This window comes from Tachyglossus aculeatus, chromosome 9 (assembly GCF_015852505.1).
Source record: "Tachyglossus aculeatus isolate mTacAcu1 chromosome 9, mTacAcu1.pri, whole genome shotgun sequence".
Taxonomy (NCBI): Eukaryota; Metazoa; Chordata; class Mammalia; order Monotremata; family Tachyglossidae; genus Tachyglossus; species Tachyglossus aculeatus.
In genome coordinates this window covers 54,195,414-54,220,244 of record NC_052074.1, presented here as the reverse complement: position 1 = coordinate 54,220,244, position 24,831 = coordinate 54,195,414, and the positions used below count along the sequence as shown (strand labels likewise).

General features: G+C 43.7%; 1 protein-coding gene across 1 annotated transcript in view; it reads right to left on the bottom strand.

Annotated features, from left to right (window-relative positions):
- The window catches only part of MYO3B (myosin IIIB), a 304,584-nt gene that overhangs the window by 141,385 nt on the left and 138,368 nt on the right, over positions 1-24,831 (bottom strand). Inside the window, exon 22 of the mRNA XM_038751211.1 lies at positions 680-759. Coding sequence (XP_038607139.1) covers positions 680-759 — 80 coding nt within the window. The remainder of the gene's footprint in view (positions 1-679; positions 760-24,831) is intronic.

Below are 24,831 nucleotides of genomic sequence, written 5' to 3'. Positions count from 1 at the left end.
CTTCATTTTTTTAAATGGAATTTGTTAAGCGATTACTACGTGCCAGGCACCGTACTAAACGCTGGGACAGTCACACGCTGATCAGGTTGGACCCAGTCCACATCCCACATGGGGCTCACAGTCTTAAACCCCACTTTACAGATGAGGTAACTGAGGCACAGACAAATGAAATGACTTCCCTGAGGTCACACTGCAGACAAGTCGTGGAGCTGAGATTAGAGTCCAGCTCTGAGTTCCCAGGCCTGGGCTCTATCCATTAGGCCATGCTGCTTCTTCCTCCTTCCTGTATGATTCCTGAGGGCAGGAATCATATATACTAATTCTGTTGTATTCTCCCAAGCACTTAAGTGCTCTGCACAGAATTGGGACTCAAATTTTGCTACTGATCAACTGATTGACTGAAGGGAAAGTAGATAACATAGTCATGGGTCAGGTCCTGATCTGGGCTAGACCACAGACAGTGCTGTGGCCATGGTTTTCTTGACCATCCTTTGCAAACTCATAGTTTCTGACACCACAGCTTGAAAAACACTTCATCTACTTATCTATCTAACCTCATTACTTTTCACCAATCCGTCCACTTCTGTTTAAGGGATGAGGGAAATGCCTACTACAGCATGAGGACAGTTTCTCTAACACTTCTTCACCCTTGTTCCTTCTGGTGCGGTAGGGTACTCACCTTCAGGCGCCCGGCACTAACTTGTGGTGGCAAAGACCTGGATGCCGCAGTGACTCTCACTCTTGCCTGAGCCAAGTTACCTGATTAAAGACAAAAGACGTAAATTGAAGGAATATTTCCTGGAAGATTTGCTTGGGTTTTCCACTGATTCTCCCTGAGGAAATGAGAAAACGGCTAGTGAGAACGCCACAAACACACAATGACCTTAATCCAGCTCCACCCCCCCCCCCCCCGAACCCCCCCGGCCCGTTAAAGTTAAAATAACTGACAGCAGGAGAAAGGAAAGAAACACCAGGGTGTAGCTGCCACACAGGAAAAAGAGATCTGAGTCTGTAAATAAGGTGGAAATGTGGTGCAGCTTTTAGACTTTCAGGGAGATGATGGGATAGGAAAGGAAAACAGCTGCAGCAATACAATCATCATAAAGGGATAAACCACCCCACTGTTGGTGATCAGTTTTCCACGACCTGCTCAAATCTGTATCAGGGAAGAAGTGCAGAAACAGAGTCAACAAGCATGAAATCTCATCAACGCTGGGATGTGCTCACATTGCTCTCCTCCTTTCACGAACTAATGAAAGATGGGAAATGATAAGACAAGCTCCTTATGACCTTTTGACCCACTCGGACCTGCCTAATGCCCGCTGCATTGGTCTTTGAGGGTTTTTAAAGAAGGGTAGGCTTCTCTGGCCTCACCACTCTGCATCTCCCAGGCTCAAGAGCAGCAAGATAGATGACCTGAATGACTAATAACAGTGCGTGTCTCTTTAAAAGGGCAGGGAGCTTGCTGTCATCTGACTCCAGTGCAGAAATTGCCTGACAATCCTTTTAAAATATTAAGTCCTCAGTGAAGAGAAGGGAAATGACTGGGATTGTGCATGTGCAAGACACTCTGTAGATTTCAAAGTTTTAGCAAGTCTAGCACAAGATGTCCAAATGTTTTCTCTGGCTATATCTTCAGAGGCTAAACTGTGATTAATAGCACTGAAAGAACCCTTTGAAGCAGGATTGGTGACATCAAAGTCCTAATCCATGGGTGGCAGGATTTTTATAATGAGTGGGAAGCATTTTAACACATTTCAAAGGATTTACAGCATGAATAAACAATAGACCTCTGCAGATGTACCCCACACACCTTTTAGAAACATAACACATACATAAGTTTCCATTTTCATTTAAATGTAAATAAAGTGTTCACACTGCTTTCAAATGTTAAGTGTCCCGTTTGCATCGATACTAGAGCAGGCTATTTTCTCAAGGGATGGTTCACTGCTTCAAATGCCCTTCTGAGCTTCCTTTAACTGTACCCTCTAAAAAAAAAGTAAGAAAGGAGAAAAGAGAATTTAAAAAGCATTTCCTACAAATGGTACTCCCAAGGAACTCTGCGAAGTTACGGGTCTGTGCACTCTAGCCTGAATTGTTGGCATTCTCCAAGTTCCTAATTCAAAGAGAAAGGAAGTCACAAATTGCCTGAGGACTTAAAAGTCATTCCAGGAAATAAGGAGATTTTCTTCTTCGGAGCAGTCAAAACATTTTCTAGATTTATTCCCCTTCATTCGCAGCGTTTACCTCACCCTCCTGATCAGGATGGTACTGGGACAGTGAAGGAAAAAAAAAACCTAAACCGAATGAGGGCAAATAAAGAGAACTTTGTAATACAACCACCTCTTTTCAGTTTTCAGGACTTGTTTGAGGTTGGATGAGAAACTGGAAAATCAACCATTTCTTTACGTTAATATAGGGCTTACATTATGGTAAAATATTTTCCAAGAAAACTATTAGTAAGCTAATACCAAGAAACTTGGTGCCACCAAATTCTGCAAACTGCTCTATAGATACTGTTGTAATCAATACAATAAACATCCCCGATTTCATCCATACCCCAAAAGTGTTGAGATTGTGCAATGGGGCACAAACATTGGGTGTGATGTTTGCACTGATTGAAAATGCTCTCATATAAAGGTCTATGAAAATTCGGATGGTTCCAAACTTACAAACTTTCAAAAATGCCAGACCATATGATACTGCCTAGACACAGTGGAATATTAGCAAAAACTGTCCAGAAAGCATCATCTCCTTCACATATCTACAAAAACTTGGCTTTAATTTGCCATTGTAGCGCCACTTTAAGTAAATAAAATCAACTCCATAATAAAAGTGAGTTCATGTAAATTTGGAAGTCAGACAAAGAAAATGTCTACAAAATATGATAAAGTTACAGCAGTAAACATCTTGGAGCTGGGTAGTGGGAAGAATGTGCTCTGTCTTCCTCAAGTTTTCTTACCACAAAAAGGGCAATTAGGGAATTGTTTGGTGAGGAAGGCACTCCAAGGTTTTTGTTGTTTATTTTAATAATTCTGAGGAGAAAGTGATGGTGAAGTTACCATCCCTTATGTTAAGGCTCCTTTTTGGCTTCAGAGTGAAAATTCATTTGAATGAGTAGGGGCTAGGGCAGGAGTTTGGACTTTCAGTTTTTCTTTGGGTTGTGGGGGGGTGCCTACCGGCACCCTGGAGGAGGTTTTTGCAGAACCTTTTTTCGTTTTGCAAAAAGTAAGCACTCGGTAAATATAATTCATTGATTGACTGATTTGGGGAAAAGTTGGGGTGGAGCAAGTAGGAAAGAGGATATAATAATAATAATAATAATAATAATAATAATAATGGCATTTATGAAGCGCTTACTATGTGCAAAGCACTGTTCTAAGCACTGGGGAGGTTACAAGGTGATCAGGTTGTCCCACATGGGGCTCACAGTCTTAATCCCCATTTTACAGATGAGGGAACTGAGGCCCAGAGAAGTGAAGTGACTTGCCCAAGGTCACACAGCTGACAAGTGGCGGAGCGGGGATTTGAACCCACGACCTCTGACTCCCAAGCCCGGGCTCCTTCCAACTGAGCCACGCTGCTTCTATTGAAGGGGTGGAGGAAAAGGGGGGTGAGAAACAGGGAGAGCTAGAGGAAAAGGAGGAAGGGGAGGAAGAGGAAAAGGAAAGAAGTAGAGGGAAGAAAAAGGGGGGCAAAAGTGAGCTCTTGTATATTAGGTCTCTTTACATTGCATATTACTTAGTAAAGTACAGCATTCTGTGCCCAGTCAACGAATTTACCCTCCTTGCCATATTGTTGCCATCTCACTCTTCTTCTCTGCCTCGTTTTCCTCTGGCACTGCTACTGCTTAGCTTATGCTCACCAGACAAAGGGGCTGGGCACCCCCCAACTCCAGGGTCCACAAGGATGAGCCAACTGAAGCCGCTGCGTCCTTTCCCAACCCAGCGCCACGGTTGCCACCCACCTGTGAGCCCACTGTTGGGTAGGGACTGTCTCTATATGTTGCCAATTTGTACTTCCCAAGCGCTTAGTACAGTGCTCTGCACATAGTAAGCGCTCAATAAATACGACTGATGATGATGATGAAAAAGCAGCAGCGATGCTGAAGACTGGCGAGTTGAGTCGAAGCCACCGGAGCTCATGCTGCAGCGAGCAGTAGCAGCAAGCAGCGGTCAACAGAGATTTTGGCTCGGCTGTCCGATCCTTGGCCTTGCTGCTGCTGCGTATAATAATGTTGGTATTTGTTAAGCGCTTACTACGTGCAAAGCACTATTCTAAGCGCTGGGGGAGATACAAGGTAATCAGGTTGTCCCGCGAGGGGCTCACAGTCTTCATCCCCCTTTTCCAGATGAGGGAACTGAGGCCCAGAGAAGTGAAGTGACTTGCCCAAAGTCACACAGCTGCCAAGTGGTGGGGCCGGGATTTGAACCCACGGCCTCTGACTCCAAAGCCCGGGCTCTTTCCACTGATGACAGCAAGCAGGAGGGCAGTGACACCATGGAGGGAAGGGGTGCAGCAGCTAGATGGCTAATCTCCTGGGGCATTGGGGCTGGATCATCATCAATCGTATTTATTGAGCGCTTACTATGGGCAGAGCACTGTACTAAGCGATTGAAGAGTAGCCTCTGGTCCAGGGTCTTAAACCCTGGAGATGAGGACCAGAATAATAATGATGGTATTTGTTAAGCGCTTACAATGTGCCAAGCACTGTTCTAAGCGCCGAGGTAGATACAAGGTCATCAGGATATCCCACGAGGGGTTCCCATTAAATCCCCATTTTACAGGTGAGGTAATAATAATAATAACGATGATGATGGCATTTGTTAAGCGCTTACTATGTGCAAAGCACTGTTCTAAGCGCTGGGGGGGGATACAAGGTGATGGGGTTGTCCCACGTGGGGCTCACAGTCTTCATCCCCATTTTACAGATGAGGTAACTGAGGCTCAGAGAAGTTAAGTGACTTGTCCAAGGTCACACAGCAGACATGCGGTGGAACCGGGATTAGAACTCACGATCCCTGACTCCCAAGCCCGTGCTCTTTCTTCATAAATAGACTATAGGAATTTTAGAAATTTTGACATAGAAATGGAATAAAGGGGCACTCAAGACCAGTAGTGTTTAGAAGAGAATTGTACATGGAACATGCTGAAAGAGTTGTTGGGTAGGGACCGTCTCTATATGTTGCCGACTTGTACTTTATCATCATCACCAATCGCATTTATTGAGAGCTTACTGTGTGCAGAGCACTGTACTAAGCGCTTGGGAAGTACAAATTGGCAACATATGGAGACAGTCCCTACCCAACAGTGGGCTTACAGTCTAAAAGGAGGAGACAGAGAACAAAACCAAACATACTAACAAAATAAAATAGAATAGATATGTACAAGTGAAATAAATAAATAGAGTAATAAATATGTACAAACATATATACATATATACAGGTACTTCCCAAGCGCTTAGTAATAATAATAACAATAATGGCATTTGTTAAGCGCTTACTATGTGCACAGCACTGTTCTAAGCGCTGGGGGTGGATACAGGGTGATCATGTTGTCTCACATGGGGCTAGAGAAGTTAAGTGGTTTGCCCAAGGTCACACAGCAGACAAGTGGCAGAGCAGGGATTAGAACCCACGTCCTCCGACTCCCAAGCCCGTGCTCTTTCCACTAAGCCACGCTGCTTCTCTGACCAGAACCCAGAGGCCCTGGTACTAGGGTGGAAGTTGTTTGTACATATTTATTACTCTATTTATTTATTTATTTATTTATTTATTTTACTTGTACATATCTATTCTATTTATTTTATTTTGTTTGTATGTTCGGTTTTGTTCTCTGTCTCCCCCTTTTAGACTGTGAGCCCGCTGTTGGGCAGGGACTGTCTCTATATGTTGCCAACTTGTACTTCCCAAGCGCTTAGTACAGTGCTCTGCACACAGTAAGCACTCGATAAATAACGATTGATCCTATGGTTGTACATATTTATTTATGGTTGTACATATTTATTACTCTATTTATTTATTTATTTTACTTGTACATATCTATTCTATTTATTTTATTTTGTTAGTATGTTTGGTTTTGTTCTCTGTCTCCCCCTTTTAGACTGTGAGCCCACTGTTGGGTAGGGACTGTCTTTATGTGTTGCCAATTTGTACTTCCCAAGCACTTAGTACAGTGCTCTGCACATAGTAAGCGCTCAATAAATAACGATTGATGATGATGATGAGGGTGGGGCAAGAGGTGGAGCTGACAAGTGCACCTCCGGCCCCTTCCCTGCTGCTCCAGCTGCCTGCCTGCCCAAAAAGCTGTAGAGTGAAGCTCCCTTTGCACCTGTGGCATTGGCATTTATGGACTACGCTCTGAGGTGAGGCAAGGGCATCTAACTCTACCTCACAAACCTCTAGTTGACCATCAAAAAAGGAAACAATCTCACTGTTACTAGTGAAAATGGAGACTTAATTGAAATTCAACATAAGAACCGCTCCCCAATTTCTTAAAGCTACCATAAGGACGCCCCCCACCCCCCCACCCCATACTGTTTTTTATGGCTTTGTTATCAGTTTTCATTTGGACTTCCTCTGGCATCCTCAGAGAATTTCTGGGTAATTACTACCTGGAGAACTTTTGTTCCAGGCAAACAGAAACATGTTTTCATTGGATTTTTCTGGCTGAATATAAAACTAGAGCTTTAAAGATTTGTGATCTGGTGGTCTCAAAGCGCGGGAGTTTAAAAAAAGCAGAAACTCCCTCCCACGACCCTAAGCCATTAAGATTAACAAACACCACCAAAGCCCTACCAACATCCCTCCACCTAATAATCGGACTGTTTCAAAGGAAGCAGAAAGGTTTCTATTCCCTGCTCAGTAAACATCAGGGGCTAGGTTCTGTATTTTATTTTCATTCCCAGGGCCACTTATTGCTTTATTAATCCAAAATAATCACACTTCACTTTGTGAAGGGCATTATTAGTTGAAGATCTGAAGTTTTTAGAGACTATCTCAGCTGATCATAACTGCTCCCATCCTTCCCAGAAATAATAATTGTGTTATTTGTTAAGCACTTATTGTGTGCCAGGCACTGTAAAGGAATAGAGGTTTGGGGTGAAGAAAGGCTGGGACATTTTAATTAGCCTGCTTTCCACACAGTGCCTACCCAGAGAAGAAATTACATGACATCTGTGTGAACTGATGCATGTTCCCCAAGAACACTGAGCACGTACACTGCAAATACCCAAATCCATCTGGGTAAACTTGAGGTTACATAGAGGGAAATGAAACTCCTACGCTTGGTAAGAGCGATTTGTAGACCTGTTGGAGTCCATATGTCTAACAGTGAAAGACACGAGAGGGCTGTGTCTCTCAGAGTGGCCATAATTATTTGTGAATGCCTTTAGTCACACCCTACATTAAAGCACAACATAACTAAGCACAACTGAAAAGTTTCTAGCCTTACAAATTCACAGGGCTGGAAGGATCTGCAAAACATCAGCTAGAGAGTCCATTTCAGGCAGAACACGATCTCCCCTCATTCTTTTAATCCTCAGAAAAGGGTGTTGTAAACTACTATCACTCCATTCCCTCCTAGGCACTCTGGTGTGGAGCCTAAGATGGAAAAGTGTGAAAGGTTGATTTCACCCCCTGTGATTTTCATCCCAAGTCCAAAAAGGGTTCTTTCTCCGTGATATTTCAGCTTAAAATCTGAAAGTGTGGACATGAGCTTGACTTTTTGAAAAAGGTAATCTAAATTTTTCTACCTGCGAAAAAGGTCAAGTTTGTTTTGGTGCAGTGTTTATGGAAATGAATTCCCACAACCCCAGTTAATAATAATAATACTTAAGGTATTTGTTAAGCGCTTACTATGTGCCAAGCACTGTTCTAAGCACTGGGGTAGATACAATGTAACCAGGTTGTCCTGGTGGGGGGGGGGGGGGGGGGGGGGGCTCACAGTCTTCATCCTCAATCAATCAATCAATCAATCGTATTTATTGAGTGCTTACTGTGTGCAGAGCACTGTACTAAGCGCTTGGGAAGTACAAGTTGGCAACATATAGAGACAGGCCCTACCCAACAGTGGGCTCACAGTCTAAAAGGGGGAGACAGACAACAAAACCAAACATACTAACAAAATAAAATAAATAGAATAGATATGTATAAGATAAATAGAGTAATAAATATGTACAGACATATATACATATATACAGGTGCTGTGGGGAAGGGAAGGAGGTAAGATGGGGGGGATGGAGAGGGGGACGAGGGGGAGAGGAAGGAAGGGGCTCAGTCTGGGAAGGCCTCCTGGAGGAGGTGAGCTCATTTTTACAGATGAGGTAACAGGCACAGAGAAGTTAAGTGACTTGCCCAAAGTCACAAAGCTGACAGGTGGTGGAGCCGGGATTAGAACCCACTACCTCTGACTCCCAAGCCTGTGCTCTTTCCACTGCACCACACTGCTTCTCAACTTCTTAAGGAACATAATATAAATGTTTTGGGGAAGTAATCTTTTTTTCCGTAATAATCACGACAACTCAAGTACAATGAATTTTGGTTTTAATGCCAGTTTTGTGGGGCAGGGTCTCTCTCCATCCCAGGTTACAGCCCACCTGTGGTTTAACAAGTGATAGAAGCAGTGTGGCTCAGTGGAAACTGCACAGGCTTGGGAGTCAGAGGTCATGTGTTCGAATCCCGGCTCTGCCACTTGTCAGCTGTGTGACCTTGGGCAAGCCACTTAACTCTAGTTAATTTTACTTGTTCCTATCTATTCTATTTATTTGATTTTGTTAGTATGTTTGGTTTTGTTCTCTGTCTCCCCCTTCTAGACTGTGAGCCCACTGTTGGGTAGCGAGCGTCTCTATATGTTGCCAGCTTGTACTTCCCAAGCGCTTAGTCCAGTGCTCTGCACACAGTAAGCGCTCAATAAATACAATTGATTGATTGATTGATTCTCTGTGCCTCAGTTACCTCATCTGGAAAAATGGGGATTAAGACTGTGAGCCCCAAGTGGGACAACCTGATCACCTTGTATCCTCCCCAGCGCTTAGAACAGTGCTTTGCACATAGTAAGCGCTTAACAAATACCACCATTATTATTATTATTATTACCTGGTTCTCCCCAGCCTCTGACGCTAGTTTCTCTGAACGATTAGGTGAGATACAAGGTGGGAAAATGGTTCCTATTGGGGTCAGTGCTTACAGCCACCTTCAAGCAAGCTTTGGGCCAGGAGTTTTGGCTGGAGGTTGGGAGACAAACAGTGGCCGGAGGTCAGTAATATCATTCTAGACTATGATGGCGTGGTATTCGCTTGCCCACGAGCCATGGATTGTAGATTTATGTGAGGATTCAAACTAATAGCTAAAATTCTATTTTTAGGTTATTCGAGAGTTTTAAATTTCCCTGTCCTCAATGCTCCGAGATAACCAAGATGTGGCCGTGCAGCGCTCTGCTGGGTTTTATTACCTATGTTATTAATTCTTAATGGCTTCTTGATCATGTGTGGAAACTGGACTTGAAAATCAATACCAAATCAAATAATATGACTAGGAATGATTTTTTAATAGGCTACCACGAGTTGAACTGAATTTTTCTACCTCTCTTGGTGCCTGAGCACTCTCCAGCTCTCCAGAGTGGTTTTAACTAGCTTCATAAGGTTGGGTGGTGGTGGATTGGGGCATACAGTCATAATGTATTTCCATCCTCATTTTCAACTGGAGAACTTTTCAACTTTCAACTATTTCCTATGTTATTAATTCTTAATGGCTTCTTGATCATGTGCGGAAATTGGACTTGAAAATCAATACCAAATCAAATAATATGACTAGGAATGATTTTTTAATAGGCTACCATGAGTTGAACTGAATTTTTCTACCTCTCTTGGTGCCTGAGCACTCTCCAGCTCTCCAGAGTGGTTTTAACTAGCTTCGTAAGGTTGGGTGGCGGTGGTGGTGGATAGGGGCATACAGTCATAATGTATTTCCATCCTCATTTTCAACTGGAGAACTTTTCAACTTTCAACTATTCCCTATGTTATTAATTCTTAATGGCTTCTTGATCATGTGTGGAAATTGGACTTGAAAATCAATACCAAATCAAAAAATATGACAAAGAATGATTTTTTAAAAGGCCACCATGAGTTGAACTGAATTTTTCTACCTCTCTTGGTGCCTGAGCACTCTCCAGCTCTCCAGAGTGGTTTTAACTAGCTTCGTAAGGTTGGGTGGTGGTGGTGGTGGTGGATTGGGGCATACAGTCATAATGTATTTCCATCCTAATTTTCAACTGGAGAAGCACAGCTTCCTAGTGGAAAGAGCACAGGCCTGGGTTCTAATCCCGGTTCTGCCACTTGTCTGCTGGATGACCCTGGGCAAGTCACTTAACTTCCTCAGTTCCCTCATCTGTTTTCCCTCTTAGTTAGACTGGGAGCCCCACGTGGGACTGATCACGTATCTAGCCCAGTGCTTAGCACATAGTAAGTGCTTAACAAATACCACAGTTATCACTATTGTCCTCAGACGTGCCAATAATTTGAATGGAATCACTCTGCAAGCCTTTTCCTCTGATCTGGCTCAGTAAACTGAATTACATTTTCACAAGCACAGTATTTTTCTTTTTTAACCTCCTCTACAGACATATAGCACAGTCACATATGAAGCGCAGGGCTGGGTTGAAGACTGCATTATATACGGCTGCAGCATATATTGGGATTATGCAGTTGGCTTCCTTGGGAGCGGTGGCCTTTGAGTTTTACCCGACCGAGCCCCCAGTGTCATTGCAGGGTGGCCAATTGGTAGCCAGTTTGTGAGTTGCCCTGGCCACCCGCAACACCCTAGGTGAAGCCACAGTGCAACAGCAAACCAGAAGCAGGCATGGTCCAGATGAGAAGAGGCCCCAAGCTCACGCCTAGGATGCCGGGGTGCCTGTAGGCTGCCAGGCTTCAGCGGCAACAGTGCCCACAAACATCGACGCCTTAGAGGTAAGGTTTGGGCCAGTTCTAGTTTGACCCTGCTGACTTTCAGTTTCGTAGCCACTCTGTTGTTGCTCCATAGCCAGGATTAACTGGGATAGCCTGGAAGGCCGTGGTAGGTTACCAAGTTGAGCTACACTGCCTCCCTGATTCTGACCTGGGCTCTCCTGTCAGTCAGTCGTATTTATGGAGTGCTTACTGTGTGCAGAGTATCATCATCAATCGTATTTATTGAGCGCTTACTATGTGCAGAGCACTGTACTAAGCGCTTGGGAAGTACAAATTGGAAACACACAGAGACAGTCCCTACCCAACAGTGGGCTCACAGTCTAAAAGGGGGAGACAGAGAACAAAACCAAACAAAATAAAATAAATAGGACAGATATGTACAAGTAAAATAAATAGAGTAATAAATATGTACAACCATATATACATGTATACAGGTGCTGTGGGGAAGGGAAGGAGGTAAGATGGGGGGATGGAGAGGGGGACGAGGGGGAGAGGAAGGAAGGGGCTCAGTCTGGGAAGGCCTCCTGGAGGAGGTGAGCTCTCAGCAGGGCCTGAGTACTGTAGAGTACTGTACTAAGTGCTTGGGAGAGTACAATAGAACAATAAACGGACATATTCCCTGCCCTGTAATGAGCGTACAGTCTAGACGGGGAGACAGACATTAATATAAATATTGGGGATCCACGGTGGGGCTGGCGGCTACCGAGGCCTCAGCCGGAACTCCAATTTCGCTCCTACAACTCCCCCCTTGCAGCTCCATACCCAAATTGTTCAGAGACCCCCATGTAGCTAAGTCTTCACTAGTTAGTACTAACAATTTATCTTATCTAAGGGCCAATTATCCAGGTGGCTTGCTTTTCACACTCCTCCTTCCTTTTGTCACTTCACTATTTGTTACAGAAGGGCAGGGAGTGGAGGTGAAACAAACTGGCCCCCACTACTTCTCATCCTCTGATTAAAAGTTTGGGGGGGAAGGAGCTTGACCTTATGATGGAGTTTTGGAATTATGTGTGGATTTCAACTGTTCATGCCTTTCTGAAACTTGAAAAATTGAGACCTAGCTGGACAAACAAGATCGCACTTACTAACGGGAAAACCATGGGATTGAACAAGTTGACAACTTTTCTCTTAAAAACTGTTTTTCTGAGGAGGAGCAGCTAAGGTAGACTGTATCCAAATACGAGTTGAAATCAGAACACAATAGCACCACCACCATACAACACACTGCAATGAATACAGAAACACATTTTGAGAATTTTGCTCTAAGTCCATTTTCCACTTTTTCCACTTATTATGGTAAACTACCACCTAATGTACACCAGACAACTAGAAACCGTAAGCAAATTCTTCCAAAGCAAACCCACAATCACCACTGAAGTTGCTGGAACACAAAGTCCAGCATACTAAATTAACTGACCTAGATAAAACCAAATGTTTTATATTTCTTTCTTAACATTTTAATGTATTTATTTTGTAAAGGGAGTTTCCACGGGTTATGGAAGTTGGATAGTGATGAACTCAGAGTGGACGGGGGGGAAAAGGGAAGGAAGGAAAGGATAGTGATGTTACGGTTTGGGGGATAAATTCAGGGTCACTTGGGGACTTTCCCCACAGTGATGTTTACACTGGTAAATGTCCAAGAAATAAGTTTACACCTTCAAAATAGCATGCAGCTACAAGCTCACCCACTTCTCTATCCCACATAACCTCTCATCTGTCTCTGTTCTCCAAGGAGTCAGAGACATTTTCTGGTGTCACAAAATCCTTAGGTGCCATAGGGGCTTTGGCCTCCATAGATCTACAGCTGGAAAAAGGTATCCATTTTTTTCACCCCGATAATCTTTTGGTCTGGACCCCCAGCTTCAATCATCCCAGGCCTCCAGCAAGAGCTAAGAGATTCCAAGAATTTCAAGCCAGAAAAAGAGGACTTCCTGCCCCTCTTAAGCCCCATCCTCAACCTGAACTTCTCAAGCATCTAGTTTAGTGCCCCACACCAAATGGATGGGTGCTCAATAAATGTTGCTACTAATATTATATGCTCTTTCTACAAAAGTCGTGACTCTTTTGGCCCCTGCATTCAGAATGTAAAGTCGGTATCTATGTTGAATATTGAAATTCAAGGATCCCTTTTCTATCAAAGCTCGTGACCGACATTGTTCTTCATCAACATGCAAAGGGATTTACATAATACCCATTCGTGTTTCACAACAACCTCCGATTAAAGGATACATTAGTTGGCAGGTAGGGATGACAGGTCCACTCGTGGAAAAGAAACCATTCCTTTATACTTTTTACAGAAAAACTTGATTAATTTACACAAATACAATACCAAAAGTAAAGCTTCCAGGCTTATTAACTGGTGACACCAAAATGCACACTGGTTTTTTTTTAACGGTATTTGTTAAGCATCTGCTATGAACCCGACGCTGTACTAATCACTGGGTAGATACAATCTAATCAGGCTGGATACAGTCCATGTCCCACAGACATGTCCCACGGTTTTAATCCCGACTCTGCCACATGTCTGCTGTGTGACCTTGGGCAAGTCACTTAACTTCTCTGAGCCTCAGTTACCTCATCTGTAAAATGGGGATGAAGACTGTGAGCCCCACGTGGGACAACTTGATCACCTTGTATCCCCCCCAGCGCTTAGAACAGTGCTCTGCACATAGTAAGCGCTTAATAAATGCCATTATTATTATTATTATTATTTAACAGATGAGGTAACTGAGGCACAGAAAAATTAAGTGATTTGTTCAAGATCACAAAGCAGACAAGTGGCAGAGCTGGGATTAGAACCCAGGTCCTTCTGACTCACAGGACTACACTCTATCCACTAGGCCACGCTTCTTTTCAGTTCTATAATGGTAGGGTTATGGTCTTGATGTGTCCTGAACTAGGAAAACTTGCCTTATTGTATGTGTGCCTTGACCAGCACCTGCACATGCATACAGCCATTTTTTCTGACACCGTTGCTGGAAGCACAGCCCCCAATTCCCCAGAACTGTTCTCTCCAAAAGGGGTAGTGAAAACACATGTAATGGAACAACTTAGGGTATTTAAATATTGGTATCTGTTTAAAAGGAAAATAATACAATAAATCACCAGGAGCTTTTGGTCAAAGATTTTTGCCTCAGGTCGAACCATGAATGCCTCTGTGGCCACAGGGTTAACTGAATTTTAGTGCCAGTATTTCTTACAACACTCTTTTACTTCCAGAAAGGGCTTCAAAGTTTACTTTGGCAGACTCAATGGTATTTATTGAACACTTACTTTATGTAGAGCACTGTACTAACTGCTTGGGAAGGGTACAATCCAATAGAGTTGTTTGACACACCTCCTGCTCACAACAAACTAATTCCACCTTTCTTCCTCTCCTCCTCAACCTCTGAGGTATTTTAACCGCCTTGAATAGGGTTATTAATGCCCATCATCATCATCATCATCATCATCAATCGTATTTATTGAGCGCTTACTGTGTGCAGAGCACTGTACTAAGCACTTGGGAAGTACAAGTTGGCAACATATAGAGACAGTCCCTACCCAACAGTGGGCTCACAGTCTAAAAGGAGGAGACAGAGAACAAAACCAAACATACTAACAAAATAAAATAAATAGAATAGATATGTACAAGTAAAATAAATAAATAGAGTAATAAATATGTACAAACATATATACAGGTGCTGTGGGGAAGGGAAGGAGGTAAGATGGGGGGGATGGAGAGGGGGACGAGGGGGAGAGGAATGAAGGGGCTCAGTCTGGGAAGGCCTCCTGGAGGAAGTGAGCACTCAGTAGGGCCTTGAAGGGAGGAAGAGAGCTAGCTTGGCAGATGGGCAGAGGGAGGGCATTCCAGGCCCGGGGGATGACATGGGCTGGGGGTCGATGGTGGGACAGGCGAGAACGAGGCACGGGGAGGAGATTAGCGGCGGAGGAGCGGAGGGTGCGGGCTGGGCTGGAGAGGGAGAGAAGGGAGGTGAGGTAGGAGGGGGCGAGGGGATGGACAGCCTTGAAGCCCAGGGTGAGGAGTTTCTGCCCATCTCAATTAAGCATTAGAAAAAGGCAGTTCTGTTTAGCATAGATGAAAACAGATCTCCAGTTTTTTAGCACAAGGTGCCTATTTGCTGAATACATTAGTAGGAATGGTGTTTATTACTGGATATGACATACTGTACTAAATGTTTAGGAAAGTACAACAAAAACACCAAGCACATTCCTGTCTACATGAAGCTCGCAAGTTAATAGCAGGATAGGATAGTACTTCAGAAACTAGGGATTTATATTGGTGTACGTTAAAAAATTCTCCTACAGTCCCCAATTCTATCTCCCAAATGCTTCCACTCAGCCTCTTCAGCCCCTATAGCAGGGGTACTGATCCTCTCAAGGTACATGGCTGTGGTCAGACTAATGCACAATCCTGAGGGCATGTACAGACTACTTTTTGGTTTTGTTCTCTGTCTCCCCCTTTTAGACCGTGAGCCCACTGTTGGGTAGGGACTGTCTCTATCTGTTGCCAACTTGTACTTCCCAAGCGCTTAGTACAGTGCTCTGCACACAGTAAGCGCTCAATAAATATGATTGATGATGATGATCACTCTGATGCTAGTGGTGCTGGGTAAATCAGGAGAGAAGGGAGATGAGTTTTTATTTTCAAGGAGGTGGGAGGGACTGTGTGACCACTATCTTTATGCTTATTTCCACTTATCCCAGGATGATATTTGTGTATATAATTAGAAAATAATTTAACATGTAAAAAATATTTAAAGTCATTTTTTTTCAATCTAGCAGCTGCTTGCTGTTACTGAGCGGCAGCCTGGCCTAGTGGATAAAGCATGGGCCCGGAAGCCAGAAGGACCTGGGTTCTATCCTGGCTCTGCCACTTTTCTGCTGTGTGACCTTGGGCAAGTCACAACTTCTCCATGCTTCAGTTACCTCACGTGCAAAATGGGGACTGAGACTGTGAGCCACATGCGGGACATGGTCTGTGTGTGCTTGGCACATAGTAAGGACAACGTACACTATTAAAAAAAAAAGATCCATCACAGCCTACCATATTTGCACCAACAGAGCACACTCTGCTCACAACAAGGTAGCTGATCTACCTGGTTAAAATAAGCTTTTAAAATTCCATTTGGAGAACAATTATTTAAATGGGAAAATTCTTATCGCTGGAATGGAATTTAACATAATAATAAGTAATAAAGTATTTTTGCTAATGACATGGGCTTGAAGCTTGCTGCGTGTTCTGGCCCTAACTTACGTAGGCACTTGTCAGCTCTATCCTTCGATGTAGTATTTGTAAAGTAAAAGTAGTATTTGCCGGTAAGACCCTCTATCATTGATTTTGTACAGATTTATTACTCTGTTTATTTTACTTATACATATTTACTATTCTATTTATTTTATTTTGTCAATATGTTTTGCTTTGTTGTCTGTCTCCCCCTTCTAGACTGTGAGCCCGCTGTTGGGTAGGGACCGTCTCTATATTTTGCCAACTTGTATTTTCCAAGCGCTTAGTACAGTGCTGTGCACACAGTAAGCGCTCAATAAATATGAATGAATGAATGAATGAATTTTTACGGGCTGAAGATCCCAGAGTTTCCCCTGCATTTCCTACCTGCTCTTAGCGGAAAGGAATCCCTTTATTATGGGGAAAAAGAGGCCACAGAAAAATTGCTGAAGAGAAGGTGGGCAAACACAAACTACTAAGTCAAACCCTCTCTCCTTCCTTTCCTTCATTCCCTCCCTACTCAATCTGCCCCCAAACCAAAGCTCAGTTAAGCTACATTTAATTTAGTTTACTGATGTCCCACATCTGCAATCCAGTAAAGTTCACAATTGTTACGTTGCCCAGCTGTGGTTTAAAGCCTCTTTGCACACAACACACTGGCAGCAAAGCAAAAACGATTAACTTTTATATGCTTTTAACATATGGGCCAGCCAGTTAGAAGCAGGGAAGGCCTCTTGTGTTTTAAAGGGAAAATATAGCTTCTATTAACTTGACCCAAATTCTTGGAAAAATGTTAAGTTTTGATCCATCTCTAAGTAGAGAGATTATAATTATAATGGATTTGTTTCTAATTCATTTGACTTAAAGTGCCTGCAGTTATCTTTTAGAAGTAGAAAAAAAAGGCCTGACAAATAAAGTCCCATTAAAAATAGATTTTATAGCTGAATGAATTAATAAACTGTAAATGGCTTTTGAGTCCTTTCTCTCCAATATGAACTGTGGAATGAAAAGGAAAGAACCTTTAATCTTAAATGGAAACATATTTCATTTCAATGAATAGCTAGGATGTCAGCCAAGGGAATTAGTTTGCTTTTCCTTTATTTATGACCACTTGATAAAATAAAAGTTGCTGCAATTGTTGATTTTTGATACTGCTGCTACAGAGAAACAAATGGCACAAAATGAAATTGCATACTTCAATACATAAATCAGTACGTATATTTTAAAATTATAGGAACTAATGAGCTTGGGGCAAGATACTGGGCATACTTTACAGAAGATAAAACAATAATATAAGATAAAACAATGGAGAAGCAGCATGGCTCAGTGGAAAGAGCATGGGCTTTGGAGTCAGAGGTCAGGGGTTCGAATCCCAGCTCCGCCAAATGTCTGCTGTGTGACCTTGGGCAAGTCACTTAACTTCTCTGAGCCTCAGTTACCTCATCTGTAAAATGGGGATTGACTGTGAGCCCCACGTGGGACAACTTAATCACCTTGTATCCTCCCCAGCGCTTAGAACAGTGCTTTGCACATAGTAAGTGCTTAACAAATGCCATTAAAAAAATAGTAAGACAATGAATGAGTTCTTTAAATAGAAGTTTTTTTAAAACTTCTTTAAAAATATGTTTTTTTTTCAGCTTTACCTTGCTACTTATTAAGATTTAAATTTTTTTTTTAATTTTAAAAGGGCTAATCACCTATTCCCTGCTGTGTGACGATGGCCAAGAAAGAAGTTGGAACACCTGGAAAAAGAGATACAAGACTGAAACTACAAAGTGAGTATGAGCATATATACCTATGATTTGGGGGGAGGAAAAAAAATCTAAATATCAATCACCTCTTTTTCTGCTTTGTAGAAATAGCGGAACTGACAGTGCATTCAAAATAAAGGCCGAAATAGTCACTTCTTTATAGAGAGTGTAGGACATGGAGGCCAAGAATGGAAACTTCTGCAGACTATCCTGGGCTTTATCAGAGCTCTTTTAGTTCTGGAGTGTGCAGGCATGCTAAAGTATGCACTTGCACGTGTATGCTTGTGTGCCACCATCAGTAGATGTATGTGTGTGTGCATGTGTTTTCTGGCTTTTTCAATGGGTTGGAAGAATTTAGGGCTTGCGGGCTGATCTTCTTCTGTATATATGCATATATATGCATATATATGTAAATGTATATATGCCTGTACATATTTATTACTCTATTTATTTATTTTACTTGTACATATCTATTCTATTTTATTTTGTTAGTCTGTTTGGTTTTGTTCTCTGTCTCCCCCTTTTAGACTGTGAGCCCACTGTTGGGTAGGGACCGTCTCTATATGTTGCCATCTTGTACTTCCCAAGCGCTTAGTACAGTGCTCTGCACACAGTAAGCGCTCAATAAATACGATTGATTGATTGATTGATTGATCTTCTTCACAGCCCAGGACTAGGGTGGTCACTGACAGATGGCACGAGCAGATACCTGATGCACCCTTTCTGGCCTGGAAATAACAGGGGCACCGTATGTTATTAGTATCAATCAATCAATCAATCGTATTTATTGAGCGCTTACTATGTGCAGAGCACTGTACTAAGCGCTTGGGAAGTACAAATTGGCATCACATAGAGACAGTCCCTACCCAACAGTGGGCTCACAGTCTAAAAGGGGGAGACAGAGAACAGAACCAAACATACCAACAAAATAAAATAAGTAGGATAGAAATGTACAAGTAAAATAAATAAATAAATAAATAAATAGAGTAATAAATATGTACAACCATATATACAGGTGCTGTGGGGAAGGGAAGGAGGTAAGACGGGGGGATGGAGAGGGGGACAAGGGGGAGAGGAAAGAAGGGGCTCAGTCTGGGAAGGCCTCCTGGAGGAGGTGAGCTCTCAGCAGGGCCTTGAAGGGAGGAAGAGAGCTAGCTTGGCGGATGGGCAGAGGGAGGGCATTCCAGGCCCGGGGGAGGACGTGGGCCGGGGGTCGATGGTGGGACAGGCGAGAACGAGGCCTAACGGTGAGGAGATTAGCGGCAGAGGAGCGGAGGGTGCGGGCTGGGCTGGAGAAGGAGAGAAGGGAGGTGAGGTAGGAGGGGGCGAGGGGATGGACAGCCTTGAAGCCCAGGGTGAGGAGTTTCTGCCTGATGCGCAGATTGATCGATTAGTACTGCATAGACTTGGGAATGTAAAGTAATGACATCATACAGAAACTTTTGGGACATCTGCAGAACCTAGAGCATGTCCCTGGAGGAACCCTGGAGCCTCAATTTTGTCCTTAGCCTCCCAAGTACCCCTAAGCATGGGCACCATATTCAAGCCTTGGAACTCTGCTGAAAAAGCGAAGCTGGTGCTTAAAATGACACCACTGGACACAAAGACATCCAGGATTGAGCAGCTTAAAACTGGACTTCCTGCTGTTTAGCTGAACAAACAGCCAATCTAGCAAGGGGCAGGTGTTGCTGCTCCTAAGCCACTGTTTCTCTGAAGCATGTCCTCCCCTTTGCAAAGCAGAGTGAAAACGTTGGATGATGCTGCATTGTCCCTCTCAACGATTTGCCCCTCAGTCTTCCTGGCCCTGTTTGGCTGCCTGCAGGCATTCTTACCCTCACACCTCCATTTCCAATACCCTTTAGCATTCCTTCCTCCTCCCCAGATGAATCCTTTCTGAAGATGAAATTCCCCAAAACTAAGCAGGCCAGGGACTTCAATCAATAATAATAATAATAATAATAATAATGGTATTTATTAAGCGCTTACTATGTGCAAGGCACTGTTCTAAGCGCTGGGGAGGATACAAGGTGAACAGGTTGTCCCACAGTCTTTATCCCCATTTTACAGATGAGGGAACTGAGGCCCAGAGAAGTTAAGTGACTTGCCCAAAGTCACACAGCTGACAAGTGGCGGAGCTGGGATTTGAACCCATGACCTCTGACTCCAAAGCCCGTGCTCTTTCCACTGAGCCACGTTGCTTCTCAATCTCAATCCATCAGTCATATTTATCGAGCACTTACTGCGTGCAGAGCACTGTACTAAGCTCTTGGGAAAGTACTACTCCCTGCCGATGAACCTTAAGAAAGAGATCCCCCAGTAAAATGACTTGAAACTGCAGCTGGAATTTTAAAGTGAAAAGGAGGATCTAAGCTGCTTATACTCTAAAAAGCGGAAAGCCAGCATTTCAGGAATTAATGCCCTGGACAGTGACAATGGATCAATCGATGCCTGAAGCCAGGAAACCTGACAAGGAGAAAAACCCAGGCTTGTACCAGTGAAGGGCAAAACACTGTCAACAAGGAAGGTGCCAAGGATGCGTGGAGTTTTCCTGGGGCTGTTGGTTGCTGTGTCCATAAACAGGCAGCTTTTGTGTGCACCTCTGCCGGGCTCTACATGCCTGATCCCCAAGCCAAGAGCATCAACAGGTGCTTTGTTTACCCAAGAAAAAGGAGATAATTCCTGGTTTGCCCTTCCTCAGTGAGATCAGGCTGGTGCTGCACTTGGGCAGCTAGGCAATCAATCAATCAATCGTATTTCTTGAGCGCTTACTGTGTGCAGAGCACTGTGCTAAGCGCTTGGGAAGTACAAGTTGGCAACATCTAGAGACAGTCCCTACCCAGCAGTGGGCTCACAGTCTAGAAGGGGGAGGCAGAGAACAAAACCAAACATATTAACAAAATAAAATAAACAGAATAGATGTGTACAAGTAAAATAAATAGAGTAATAAATATGTACAAACATATACATATATACAAGTGAGAGGCAGAGCCGGGATTCGAACCCATGCCCTCTGACTCCCAAGCCCGGGCTCTTTCCACTGAGCCACGCTGCTTCTCTGTGGAGCTGAGAGTGGGGAAGAGTGCAATTGTTCTACTGTCCTCTCCCAAGCGCTTAGTTCAGTGCTCTGCACACATTAAGTGCTCAATAAATTCATTCATTCATTCAATCGTACTTATTGAGCACTTACTGCTTGCAGAGCACTGTACCAAGCGCTTGGGAAGTACGAGCTGGCAACATATAGGCAGTATCCAACCTCTCATCTAGTCAGTGAAACCTGGCTCAGTTCATTCATTCATTCATCCATTCAATCAATCACATTTATTGAGCGCTTACTGTGTGCACAGCACTGTACTAAGCGCTTGGGAAGTACAAATCGGCAACATATAGAGATGGTCCCTACCCAACAACAGGCTCACAGTCTAGAAACCCCAAGAGCAACAGTGTGTGGGGATTGCTGCCTCAAGGAATGTTTGTTCTGCCTCTTCTTCTTCCCCTTCATGTCTGTCTCTCTGCTCCACAAGCCACTTGCCCTGGTGGTGCCTGTGTGACACTTTCCATACGTTTCAAAATCTGGAAATTTTGTTGCCAATTTGTTGCCAATTTGTACTTCCCAAGCGCTTAGTACAGTGCTCTGCACATAGTAAGCGCTCAATAAATACGGTTGGTGATGATGATGGAAAGTCAAAATAATTGTCCACTTCTGGTCTATAGGATCACGCTTCTTTTGAAGGAGAGGGGCCTTGACGGGTAAACTTAGCTGCACCATTAGTTACAGGTCATGTTTTGGTTACTTGTGTGCTATGTTTGCTTATGGAAAGCCTCCTGGGCAGAAACGGGGGGGTGTCCAACAATCAATGCTGATGCAATATTTAATCGCAATAATATATTCTATTGTTTTCTGATCTGTCAATGGACATCTGTTGAAAGAATATGAATGTCCCGAGCTTGTAATAATTGGGTTCTGAGTCCAGATTCCCATTCCTCTAGAAGTCTGAAAGTTCTGACTTTCAGTCTGGTGAATTCAGTCCAATTCTGACACGGAAGACATCAACCACTGAAACTAAAGAGTCACAGTGTTTCTGAGAGGGTAAACGGTTCTGTCTGCATCCTTAACTCCATGCTGTAACTCTCACATTCACATTGCTAGTTCCTGCCAGTTCTTTCTCTCTCTCCTTTTTTTGAATTTGAATGGTTTTGTTTAGTGCTTACTATGTGCCAGGCACTGTACTAAGCACTGGGGTAGATATGAGCTCATCAGTTATGACACAGTCCATGTCCCACATGGGGCTAAGAGTCTTAACCCCCTATTTTACAGATGAGGTAACTGAGGCACAGAGAAGTGAATTGCCCTAGGTTACACAGGAGACAAGTGGCAGAGTTGAGACTAGAACCCAGGTCCTTTGACTCTTAGGCCTGTGCTCTTTCCACTAGGCCATGCTGCTTCTCTTCAACACTTCTTGCCTCTGTCCCTTCCCCTCCAGCTATATGGCTATCATGGCTTTTTACATAACTGCTCTGTTTATCTATTACACCCAAGTTCACTCTCTTCTTTCTTCCCAAACCCACCTTTATAATTGTGCCTTTAATAATTAAGTGTTTATTCTATGGCCAGGTCTATCCTGACTAGACTTAGATTCCTCATTTTTCCTAAGACTCGAGGAGCAGAAGACCCAACAAGAGAAGGGGGTGCAATCAAGAAGGAAGGTCAGCGTAAAGCCTCCAGTGTTGATGGCAAGACAGATGGGCGGAACCAAGGATTTCTTACTTTATCATAGAAATTAATCTGCAGGTGGAACTTTATGTCTGCAAAATATCCAGGAGCGGGGAGACAGGTACAACATGTACAGGAGAGAAGCTCCATATATTGCACACAAGAGCTCCTCTGAATTCAGGGAGCAAAAGATACTTTAGACAGGAGAGATAAGCGGGGTTTTGGTGGGTAATAATAATACTAATGATGGCATTTGTTAAGTGCTTACTATGTGCCAAGCACTGTTCTAAGCGCTGGGGTAGTTACATGGTAATGAGGTTGTCTCACGTGGGGTTCCCAGTCTTAATTCCCATTTTAAAGATGAGGGAACTGAGGCACAGAGAAGTGAAGTGACCTGCCCAAAGTCACACAGCTGATAAGTGGTGGAGCTAGGATTAGAATCCACGACCTCTGACTCCCAAGCCCGTGCTCTTTCCATTAAGCCACACTGCTTACAAGTGTGACCTGCATCTCATTAGGGTAAAAAAAAAAAAAAAAAAGAACATTTAGAGCAAGAATCTGGCTTTTTCATTCAGTCCCAAAAATGTCCCGGTCCCTGGACACGGAAGTTTACTTATCCCTGATGGCCCGTCAGCCTCCACCCATTACTGAGCTCACTGAAACCCTTGCACGTCAGCCGATCTTGCCAGACACATCTGCTGATCTAGCAGCATGAGAGGCAGTCCAGAACGGAGAAGGGAAACTTCAATTGTGAAGCACTTTGGACAAAATTTAGCCCACACTCAGAATAAACCCAACCAGCCGTTTCATCACTGATGGCACCACCAAGACTAAAGAAACAAGGACACTAAGGGCAACGGTCACTTCTTGCCCCAGTCAAAGCAGCTGAAGGGCTTTGGACAGGGAGAGAAAGACAGAATTTACACCTCACTTAATTAACTTTTTAATTTCAGCTCAAGCATCTTCTCCCACTGAACAGTGAGTAAGGGTCCCTGATAGCTAATTTGGCTCGGACCAAAAAAAAAAAAATATCACTACCGAAGTTCACCTTAGGCAAAGCCGAACTTTACCTAATCCTCAGAGGAGTTTCTCGATATTTCATTTCTCCAGCCTCCCTGATCTGACTTTTAGGCTTCTCTGGTAGAATGGTGGAGATGTCATTAGAGGTTTTAAAGGGCAACAGTGCAGCTGCAGGGGAGCAGGGTGTGCAGACACTTGAGGCTGGGAGGTGGGGGTAGGCCTGCTCCCATCAGCCCATCCCTTCTAGAAAATTGGCCAGATGGGCTGCCATTCTAAAATAGACAGTAGGGAGGAAGAAAGCAACAAGATGATGTGTCCCTTGGTTCCAAGTTGGACAAAAGGGAACCAGGAGGGTGAAGAAAGGTGAGGCTCTAAAGGAAGCAGGGTCTGTGTCACAGGCACAGAAATGCCAAGGCATGATCTCATTTTCCAAACCCCAAACTGAGAACCAAAACTAGAATGCAAAAGATCCCCAGAGGAGCTGTACTTTTAGGTTTCTTTCGAAACCTTCCTTCTTACCTTGCTACCTCTTAAGTTTAAAGGTAACAGAAAGAACTGCTAAGATGTCATCCCTTTTCACGGTTTGAAAAGCCTTGGGTGAAGCCTCCTGAAACAGTGTTGCTGCCACTTCAGACTTTCACACGTATACCATTCAAGCAAACTCTACCTCCCGTTTCTATAAAGGTAATGTGAGCATAAGAATTTGCTCACCAGAAGACGAAAGGTGACATGGCATGTGAAAGAGAAAACTGTAAAAGAGAAACAGAGTCCAGCTGCTACCACTTACCTGCTCACCCCTGAGAATCCTGGAAACCAGAGCATGCCCAAGAGATGTGTGTTTCCACCACAGGCCGAACTTTCTGCCCCAGCAGAAGGAAACCACGCAGTCAGCTGCATAAATTCAGGAGGAGCCATGTCTCTTCATGACCCCATGTCTCATGAAATCATTCTCCATTTCTTTAACCTTTTCAGTACTCTGGGATGGGCAGGACGTAAGGGGACCAGAAAGATCCCGTGGAAAGATCATCTGGAATCAAAGTCTACAGCTACACATTGCAGTGTTTCTTTAAGAGGCTGTGGTCTTCCTAACAGCTTTACAATGGACACGCTGGCCTTAAGCCCTAGATTTAATGCCCCTCTCCATCTCACTGGTATCTTC